This window comes from Oncorhynchus mykiss, chromosome 16 (genome assembly GCF_013265735.2).
Source record: "Oncorhynchus mykiss isolate Arlee chromosome 16, USDA_OmykA_1.1, whole genome shotgun sequence".
Lineage (NCBI taxonomy): Eukaryota > Metazoa > Chordata > Actinopteri > Salmoniformes > Salmonidae > Oncorhynchus > Oncorhynchus mykiss.
In genome coordinates this window covers 23,207,280-23,217,412 of record NC_048580.1, presented here as the reverse complement: position 1 = coordinate 23,217,412, position 10,133 = coordinate 23,207,280, and the positions used below count along the sequence as shown (strand labels likewise).

Sequence of the window (10,133 nt, the reverse complement as noted above, 5' to 3'; positions counted from 1 at the left end):
TGATTCAAAAAAAGTAGCTCGATATCGGCGGTTGTTGAGCAAATGGATGTCACCTGAAAACTGAAGCAAATTCCAGAATAATTCAGAATATACAAAAAAATGTCATCTGTTTTGACATATTTTATTTTTTAAATATAGAATGTCAGTTGTAAGTTAACAATTTCAATTTAAATATTTTTATTGTACATTTTATATTTTGGGGCTCTTAACTTTTTTGTTTTAGATTATTTCATTATTGGATCACGTTACCATGGTAAATTGATTGCTTTGTATCAACAGAGAAGTGGAAGAAATGCCATTGTGATATATCAATGTATGGATGTTCTAGAACTCAACAAGAATGGAAAGCAAAGTTCTCTCTCTATCACATCAAACATTTCACAAACTAAAAAGTCTGCTGAAGACAGGCAAGAGTCTAGAACCTTAACCAAATTTCAAAAGGAGAAGACTACCGGTGCCATGGCCTGCAACATTTTCAATGAACTACGCCTGGAAGAGAAACTCTGCGATGTGGTCATCAAAGTCGAGGGAGTTGAGTTCAGTGCCCACAAGACTATCCTGTGTGGATGCAGCTCGTATTTCCGGTGAGAGGCTTGTCTGTGGTGATTGTACCATAAACATGAAAACAAAAATAACTTCAACATTCTAAATATGAATTGACACAGATGAAGAATGGAGACTTTAGCTTCAATCCATGCCCAAGAGAGAGTACCAACACTAACCCAGTTTCCCAACATGATTGAGCCGCCTTCTGTAAATACATTTAATTCAGATTAATCCTAAATTTGTCTTCATAGACACATCTTCAATTATTTCTGGACTATGGTTAATGCTTAATCAAAAGAGTTTCATAGGCCAGACACATGTATCCAACTCTGGACAGTTAAATTTTTTGAGAATTGGTTTCCTTATTCTGGGTCTGTGATGTGTGAAACTGTCCCTCAGTGAGTTGTCAATGTTTTGCCTTTTCCCCTCTGCAGTGCTCTGTTCACCAGTGGCTGGAACTCCTGCGAGAAACGTATGTACACTATCCCAGGTGTATCTCCTGAGATTATGAGGATGCTCATCGAGTACGCCTACACCCGGACTGTCCCGGTCACGGCGGACAACGTGGAGTTGCTGCTAGAGGCAGCAGACCAGTTCTCCATCCTGGGCATCGTGCAGGCCTGCTGCCACTTCCTGGAGACCCAGCTGTGTCTGGAAAACTGCATCGGCATCTGCAAGTTTGCCGACTTCTACTCCTGCCCGGAGCTGCAGCGCCGAGCACTGTTCTTCATCCTGCACCACTTTGAGGAAATCGTCTGCTGCTCCCAGGAGTTCCTGGAGCTGTCTCTGGCCCAACTCCTCGACCTCATCAAGAAGGACAACCTGAACGTGAGGCAGGAGAACACTGTGTTTGAGGCCATCCTGCGCTGGATCGCCCACACTCCTGCCAGCCGCAGGCACTGGATCTCTGTGCTACTGCCAAAGGTGACGGTCCACTTATAAAATGGTCACTGATCAAAGGCCTACTTTTGTTCTCATACTGGGCACCTATGGAGCTAATAGCAACCAAGTGAAGAAGACACAAGAAGCGTGTTTTCTTAGTCTTCCATACCTCTCTGGTTTGCTTTGAGTGTTTTTCAACTGTATGAAATCCCTTACATTTAATTCTGTCCATCTAGGTGCGAATGGCTTTGATGAATGCTGACTACTTTATAAACCATGTGAGGAACAACTCCCTGGTGAAGGGCAGCGATGAATGCAAACCCATCATCCTCAACGCCTTAAAGGCCATATACGAACTCAACATGCACGGCCCCTCCATTTCCAGTAATCCGCTGAGGCGACCTCGCCTGCCCTACGCCATCCTACTAGCTATCGGCGGCTGGAGTGGAGGCAACCCGACCAATGTCATCGAAGCATACGACACGAGGGCCGACCGTTGGGCGACCATAGCGCAGGAAGAGAGCCCACGGGCTTACCACGGTGCTGCGTACCTCAACGGCTTCGTCTACTGCTTAGGCGGCTTTGACAGCGTGGAATACTTCAACAGCGTCCGCAAGTTCAACCCCATCACGTGCACCTGGCACCAAGTTGCACCGATGCACTCGCGGCGCTGCTACGTCAGCGTGACAGTGTTGGACGGCTGCATTTATGCCATAGGCGGTTTCGATGGCTACGGGCGTCTTACAAGTGTGGAGCGGTACGAGCCTGAGACAAACCAGTGGACCCTGGTAGCACCGATGCACGAGAAGAGGAGCGATGCCAGTGCCACCACACTGCATGGCAAGGTAGGCAGAAGTTGATTAAGTGATGCCTGCCAATACTCGTGTGGCAGTACGAAAGAGTAATTGGTATTAAACCGAAAACAGTAAATGGCAAACTAGACTACTAGATTGCACCTCACAAGTAAAAATAAATAAATAACAGTTGTGATGTGTCAATCCTGTGGGGTTCTCTGGCGTTCAGGTGTACGTCTGTGGAGGCTTCAATGGGACCGAGTGCTTGTTCAATGCAGAGAGCTACTGTCCCAAGACTAACCAATGGACCCCGATTGCCCCTATGAGTCGCCGCCGCAGTGGGGTCGGCGTCATTGCATACAAGGATCACCTCTATGCAGTAAGTTACACACACAACATGAGTCCGAGCAGCACTTCTAGTCGGAACAAACTAAGTAGTCATGTCTGGAGGACTAACACTTTTGTAATGTGTTTTGGTCTGTACATTCAAAACACTTGTCTCAGGACAAGTTCAGGGGTGTGCAGGCGCTTTACTCATGGTACAATTCAGTGGGAGATATTCAGAATTGAGTATTAAAACAAATTGCAGAAACTACCTGGAGCACTGAGATGGCCTTTGGAGACAATGGTGCTCGGCTCCTCAGTGAGATTGATTGCGGTGTAAAACTACCAGTCTGGAATAGATGGAGACGTCAATTAGCTCAATAGTCTCAGGCTGTCAAGCAAGTTACATTTTGACGGTACAACTTGAATATAAGCAGCTGTTCTTTTATGAAACTTTTCTTTACATGAAATGTAAAGTTTATAATGAATGTATATGTGGCTAATTAAACATACAGATGAATTGCCTCTAGCTTCTGTTTCTTTCTCACAACATTTTAAATCCAATTAGCCTCAGACTCACAAGATTGTTCTACCCTAGGTCGGAGGCTTTGACGGCGCCAACCGTCTGAAGACCGCAGCGGTCTACAACCCACTGGACAACACCTGGCGCGCCTTGCCCACCATGTTCAACCCGCGCAGCAACTTTGGCATCGCCGTGGTGGATGACCTGCTCTTCGTGGTGGGCGGCTTCAATGGTTTCAACACCACCTACAACGTGGAGTGCTACGACGGGAAGACAGACGAGTGGTATGACGCCCACGACATGCCCACTTTCCGCAGTGCCCTCGGTTGTTGCGTCGTGCCCGGCCTGCCTAACGTGGCACAGTATGCTGCCCCCCGCGACTCCCCAATGTTGCTCGCTGACGAATGGAACACACCTTCCTCCAAGACCAGGCTGGCCTCAAACCTATAGACAAGTACATCCTTCCCATTCCCCACTCTAAGACTCGAAAAAAAGAGAGGATATTTTGCTTAGGAAATAAATATATTTAGATAACTGTTTGGAGTAAAACATTTTAGCTGATTGTTTGCATTATACATCTGACATACCAAAATAAAACATATTCAGAATCTTCACAGACAACAGATATAGGCCGCCTAAATATATGAATTTTTTTTTTTTTTAAATTGCAAATGGCGGTATTCTCAGAGCTCGTTCTGCATTTTAAAGCAAATACACACAAAGCAAAATATGTCCTTTACAACTTCAAATTACTGTACAAAGAATGAAACCAGAAGGAATATGGGTTCTGGACACCTACAATAACACGCAAGCTCAGATTCACTCTGCATTTATGGAAGAGGAATAACAACTGGTGGGAGATTCACTGCTTTCACCATGATAAAGGACTTTCAGTATCAAATAAAAAAACATCCCAACTGGAGACATTTACAAAATCAACACCGACATAGTATACTACTCTGAATCTAACTATCCATGGAGTGCATTTATGAATGTACATGGTAGAACATAATGATGATCTGAATCAACAGAACTCTGGATTGTTTTACCTGAAACACAATTGTGAGGTACTGTGAATAAAATGGTGTTGAGGAATGTAAGCCACTACGTAACACAATGTGCCTCCGGCCACAATGACCTTAAAAGGTTAAGTCTTTGACAATATAAAACACACAATTACCTGAAAACGTTCACAATGCACCGAGTGAGTAAATACATAATTACAGCTTTTCCCATTTCCAGACAAGTTTCCAGAAAAAAAAAAAGTTATTAAAGCGCCAGATAACATCAGGGCTTGAAGAACATTTCACATACGTCGGTATTGTAAGCACAATGGAATGCTAATAAAGTCTTTGACCTTGATTTCAGGTTAACGAACGAGACAAATAATGACTGACAGACATTTCATTGAAGACCACCTGAGTGTGTCATTAAACTTTCCTGTGCAAGTGGGGTAGGTATAATCTGCCTTCCTGTGAGGTAGTGGAGTTCATTATTTCTAAATAGAATTACTTCCAGGTTATGCTTTGGCATTGGGGGAATTATAAAGTGAAATTGTAGCGTAAGGTCTTCACTGCCCTACCAAGCAAAAAGGCAGTAACTGCTCATTTGGTCAAAAACGAGTTAGTCATTTTTGCTACATTAAATACATGCTTAATTATGTGGACAAGTATCCTGCCTCTTTTGTATTGTGCTCTGGAGAAAGTGGGGGTCATGTTAGCAGTAACTACATAAGGTTACTGTGAAACTAAGGTAAATAAAAGCCATTTTTTTCCTCAGTTCCACGCTATGAGCAGTTACTGCCTTTTTGCTTGGTAGGGCAGTTCAAGTGAACCACTTTTGTAAGCGGGCAAAGTAGATAGGCTTACTCAAGTGCAATTAACCGTGCTTTAGGAATGTCACAATTGAATGGAATGGAGAAAGGAGTGCTCTCAACGACTCCTGAGAAAAGGTTAACGTTAAGTTACTGTAGATATCATTTGGCCCAAGTTACAGAGGACACTTGTGCCCTTTAAATTATTATTCTGCTCCACCTATAATTTTCTAGCTCTCTTTTGCCAAAGATAACAAAAAACAAAACCAGATCCAACCGGTCAAAAATAGATTGAGACTTTCCAAAATGAAGTGCTTTTTGTTCCTCTCCTATTATTTACAGTGCATATTTAAACAACACAAACAAATCTGGTGTTACGAGTCTCTTTCCAACATTCAAATGGTACAGAACACATTGAGCTATCGTAACACATATATCTAGTGCAAAACAAAGCCATGGAGGAAACAGGCCGAAGATTGTAATGAAGCAAGCGAAAGGAGTAGCCTAAAACTGAAAGGAGTAGCCTGTCTATACAATGCACTCAATAGATGTACATTAAAGCAAGTCTTTAAAAACCTTCCCCTTTGTGTGGGCCGTAGCATCTCACTAAAGCCAGCACATAAAAGGTGGTCATGGGAACCATCACAGTGTCAGATGGAATGTCAGTCTTAAGGTCGAGTTCCTGGCCGACTACAAGCGTAAGTGTTGCATTGCATCAACCAATAGTTCCGTGCCACGTCATCGACTGTGCAGTCGGGCATCAGATTGCTATAGCATGTGATGTGGTTAGCAGATGTGTTAAATACCTAATCAGGAGTTGTAAGATCTGGCATGCGTCTAATGTAGTTGGACAGGAACTCCCATTTACAAGCTAGAATGGAGCATTGCTAGCCTGGTCCCAGATCAACTCGTCAGGCATTGACAGCAACTGAGTTGGCATGATAGTACTAACAGGCAGACACTAGAGCATTGCTGCGTCTAGACTTTAAAGCAGTGTTTGCACAAACTCGGTCCTCAGGTGCACATTTTGTACTACACCACAGGAGGTTGTTGGCACTTTAATTGGGGAGGACCAGCTTGTGATAAAGGCTGGAGTGGAATTAGTGGAATGGTATCAAATAACTCAAAACAAGTTTTCCAGGTGTTTGATGCTTATTCCATTGCGCCGCTCCGGCCATTATTATGAGGCGTCCTCCCCTCAGTAGCCTCCACTGCACTACACAACCGATTCAAATAATCAACTCATCATCAAGCTTCGATTATTTGAATCAGCTGTGTAGTGCTAGGGCAAAAACCAAAATGTGCACACTTTGGGTTCATCGGGACCAGGTTTGGGAAACGCTTCTCTAAAGCATATATTAAGAGAGGATTAAGAGAAGGCATATTTAAGTAAGGCCAAAAGCATACATAAATAATGTCCTTTTTACATGGCGTATCATTCCATTGTCTAGTCATACGTTTATTCAATGCCAATTGTCACATACAACTGCCACAGACACTTTCTCTCATCGACAAACCTGAGCCCAAAAAATTAAAAGCAACCCCAGAAAAAAGCGTGGCAATATCAACAAACTGCATATTAGACAGGAGGGACAGTACTGAAAGGAGAATGGGAATCGGACACTGAAAACGCTGCCGCTCGTGGGAGGACGGAATGGAGTTCAGCACTCGATCTGCGACTGCAGCTGCCTGCGCAGGGTGAGGGTGCGGCGGTGGAGCTGCTGCATCTGCTGCATGCGGTCCCGCTGCCGCGCCAGGTTCTGTGGCATAGGGTAGCGCTGGCAGCCGTACAGGAAGCGGTAGGGGATGCGTACATGGCAGGCGGTGGCGCGGCAGCGCGGCTGGGGCATGGGCGGCAGCAGCATCCAGCGCTTCCGCTCGCCGCAGTAGCGGTAGGCCTCCTTGCGGTACTGCTTGTCCACGTCGTCGCTGTTCTTCCAGCCGCCGATCACAAACACGTCCTCGCCCAGGTAGCAGATGGCAGTGCCCTCGATGCTGGTGACCTCAGGCGGCAGGCTCTCCAGGATGTCGTCCGAGATGCGAGCACTGATCTTCTGCTTTGCGGTCTCGTCCTGCACGGCATAGCTCTTGGGGCAGCAGGAGGCAGTGTGGTAGAAGTTGGTGGGCGCCACCGCCATCTGGAACACACAGTAGTTGTCAATGAGCGGCAGGGAGTCCACCTCCTGCCACTGGTGGCTCTCGGTGTCGTAGCGCGTGGTCACAGTCTTCAGCCCGTCCTCGTTGTCCGTGTCCACGGGCGTGCGTGCCGTCACATATACATAGCGATCCTCCACGCTCACTGCCTTCACGTCGCGCAGGATCTTGGGCGCCGACTCAAGGTTGTGCCACTTGTCCTGCTCGGGCTCGTACACGCTCACGTCCTTGAAGCCCGGGCTGAAGTTGCCGTGGCCGCCGATGCTGTACAGGATGTTCTTGATGCAGGTGAGGCCGAAGGAGTGCTTGCGCGTGGTCAGGTTACTCACCTGTTCCCAGGTGTTGCGGTTGGGGTTGTAGCGCTCCACGGTCTTGGCGAAGCCCGGTTCCATGGAGCCTGCTACGTAAACGTGGGAGTCCGTGGTGGCGATGGCGTGGCCATCCAGGTGGTTGTGGATGTGGGGCAAGTTGACCCAGCGGTCCTCGTACACAAAGTAGCCCACGCACTCACTCAGGTAGTCGCCGCCCTCAGACACCCCGCCCACCACCATGATCACGTCCATGTTCTGTCCGAAGCGCGGCTGGAAGGCTGCCATGTGTGACGCCCAGAACTCTAGGTCGACTGACTTGAGGTTCTCAAAGCGAATGGCGTGGCCCTCCACGGCCTCAGACACCAGCTGCAGGCAGGCGGCGTTGTTGGCCACCAAGGGCTCCTTCTTGACCACCTGGGTCAGGTAGGTGGGCATGATCTGGGGAAGCCGGAGGAGACGAAACAGCTCCTCAAAGTGCTTCTCGCGCTCCTCAGCGTTGCGCTGTACCCATTTGACGATAGCGTCGAAGAGCACCTCCTCCGAGTCCACGGTGATCTCGGCGTCGGACAGCCAGTCCCGCACCAGGTGGAAGGGGAGCGTGTAGAATTCTTCGTCCTGGATGACCTTGTGGAAGTTGCGTCTGATCATGTCAGCAGCACGCAGGGCAAGCTGGTCCAGCGTGTACATGTGGGCCAGGCTGTGCACCGCTACGCAGTTAGCCAGGCTCAGCTTCTTTTTCAGGAACTCACCGCAAAAGTCTTTCAGCTGCACCAGCAGGAACCTGAAACAGTCAATGTACTAATGAAGCATCACATTTATTCAACCTTTATCAATATAGCACTCAGACTACCAGTAGTAGTTAGAGCCATACCGCTGGATCTGGTAGTGGTTATACATTTTTTTATTTAAATAAAATCATAATAGCCTAGATATAGATCTATAATAGAGCATTGGAATTGCCAAAGCTTAGAAACTAGAATTTTCCCCAAACCAACGTTTGTTCTGTTCTGTTTGGTGAGCCAATCCTGCACCTGCAACGCAGCCTTCATTGCACCCAATACATTTGAAAGGGGGTTGGGGCAAGTGTCTTTTCCGGCTTTGACAATTGGCTCAATGTGAAAATAAAATATCTAGCTATGTTTGCTTGTTAGGGCACAAATTGAACAACAATGAAAGGACGGCTTTAGGCATTCACTGTAATAGGAAAACTGTGTGTTTACAGTAAACCGCCAATAAGAAAGGGCGGTTGCCTATTTTGGCGACTATTAGCTATACAAACAGTAAGTTAGTGCTACCCGATAGATGGATAACTAGTGCAATCTGTATTACCTGTCAGCTAGTTCCAATACTTCGTGAACGTTGGCGGTGCTCACTCGTATTTCACCAGTGTACATGAATTGTATGACGCTTTCCACTGTCTCTGGGTCGGGCCCCGTTTCAGAGCTCCATTCTTTCATATCTACCCGCCCGGACAGCGACTCAGAAAATTGCCCCCCCAGTAGAGGGGTGAAATAGTCCGTCGATGCAGCCAGAACCGAACGGTGGGCCGTGAACTCGCAACTTTGGACCCTTTCGCTGGCTGCCCCGCTACTGAAGGCCAACGTCACATCGCAGAACAACCCGGTCTTCCTCTGCTCATTCTGCCGACGAGACAGCTCTGAGCAGTGGGTTGAAGATGTAAAATCTTCGGCCTCCTCTGAATCTCCGTCCCCCGCGAGTACAGTGGGTGGGCTGGTTCCACTGCCGCTGCTTCTGTTCGAATCCTCCGGGTTCGGTGCTGTGGCTGCCATATCGGCAGAATAAGGTTTAAACCTTAAAACAATGTTATGCAAAAGCCTGGGAAAGCAGTCGCACGCACATACAACGCAAGTAAACAAACACTCCAGAATGGACATGCGTAGTTGATGGCAAGCGGTATAGCGCTTTCAAGACAACTAGGAACTCGGAGAAAAAAAACGATGTCAGATCGTGACGTCAGTCATCTTTAGGTCAGAGAAGTCGGAGCCCTAGTGGTGCATTCAAAACAACGGGAACTCGAAAAAAAACTAGGTTTCATTTTTCCGACTTGGAATTCCGAGTTCGACGACCGTTCAAATAAAAAATCTATGTGGCAAACTTTATTTGTCACATGCGCCGAATACAACAGGTGAAACAGTGAAATGCTTACTTACAAGCCCTTAACCAACAATGCATTCTTAAGAAAATACAACAACAAAAAAAGTAAGAGATAAGAAAAACAAATAATTAAGGAGCAGCAGTAAATAATAATAGCGGCGCTATATACAGGGGATACTGGTTCAGAGTCAATGTGTCAATGTGTGTTCTTCAGGGATGAATCCCAGTTTCAACTGTACCGGGCAGATTGCAGATGCCTGCATGGCATCGTGTGGACGAGCAGTTTTCTGATGTCAATGTTGTAAACATAGTGCCCCGTGTGGCAGTGGGGTTATGGTATGGGCAGTTATAAGCTACGTACATTGAACACAACTGCATTTTATCGTTGGCAATTTGAATGCACAGAGATACCGTTACAAGACTACCTGCCCTCCAGGACACCTACACCACCCGATGTCACAGGAAGGCCATAAAGATCATCAAGGACATCAACCACCCGAGCCACTGCCTGTTCACCCCGCTATCATCCAGAAGGCGAGGTCAGTACAGGTGCATCAAAGCTGGGACCGAGAGACTGAAAAACAGCTTCTATCTCAAGGCCATCAGACTGTTAAACAGCCACCACTAACACTGAGTGGCTGCTGCCAACACACTGACACTGACTCAACTCC

The 10,133-nt window shown here is 46.8% G+C and overlaps 2 protein-coding genes across 2 annotated transcripts; one reads left to right on the top strand and one right to left on the bottom strand.

Annotated features, from left to right (window-relative positions):
- Window positions 1–91: 91 nt before the first annotated feature.
- On the top strand, window positions 92–4,442 carry LOC110491664 (kelch-like protein 10). Its single transcript, XM_021565284.2, has 5 exons — window positions 92–584; window positions 981–1,470; window positions 1,665–2,273; window positions 2,452–2,601; window positions 3,145–4,442. The coding sequence occupies exons 1-5, from the start codon at window positions 316–318 to the stop codon at window positions 3,517–3,519; spliced, it is 1,893 nt and encodes a 630-aa protein (XP_021420959.2). The 5' UTR covers window positions 92–315; the 3' UTR covers window positions 3,520–4,442.
- Window positions 3,573–9,287, bottom strand: LOC110491660 (kelch-like protein 11). The gene is made up of 2 exons (XM_021565278.2): window positions 8,677–9,287; window positions 3,573–8,128 (listed from the first exon to the last, which is right to left on the bottom strand). The coding sequence occupies exons 1-2, from the start codon at window positions 9,240–9,242 to the stop codon at window positions 6,544–6,546; spliced, it is 2,151 nt and encodes a 716-aa protein (XP_021420953.1). The 5' UTR covers window positions 9,243–9,287; the 3' UTR covers window positions 3,573–6,543.
- Between the last annotated feature and the right edge of the window lie 846 nt (window positions 9,288–10,133).

What these genes read in the sequence shown, in the direction of transcription:
- LOC110491664 (XM_021565284.2), top strand. Translation starts at nt 316, where the DNA reads ATGGATGTTCTAGAACTCAACAAGAATGGAAAGCAAAGTTCTCTCTCT. An exon ending in CCACCACACTGCATGGCAAG is followed by an intron (nt 2,274 to 2,451) that starts GTAGGCAGAAGT and finishes TCTGGCGTTCAG; the next exon opens with GTGTACGTCTGTGGAGGCTT. An exon ending in ACAAGGATCACCTCTATGCA is followed by an intron (nt 2,602 to 3,144) that starts GTAAGTTACACA and finishes GTTCTACCCTAG; the next exon opens with GTCGGAGGCTTTGACGGCGC.
- LOC110491660 (XM_021565278.2), bottom strand. Translation starts at nt 9,242, where the DNA reads ATGTCCATTCTGGAGTGTTTGTTTACTTGCGTTGTATGTGCGTGCGAC. An exon ending in GTATTGGAACTAGCTGACAG is followed by an intron (nt 8,129 to 8,676) that starts GTAATACAGATT and finishes TGACTGTTTCAG; the next exon opens with GTTCCTGCTGGTGCAGCTGA.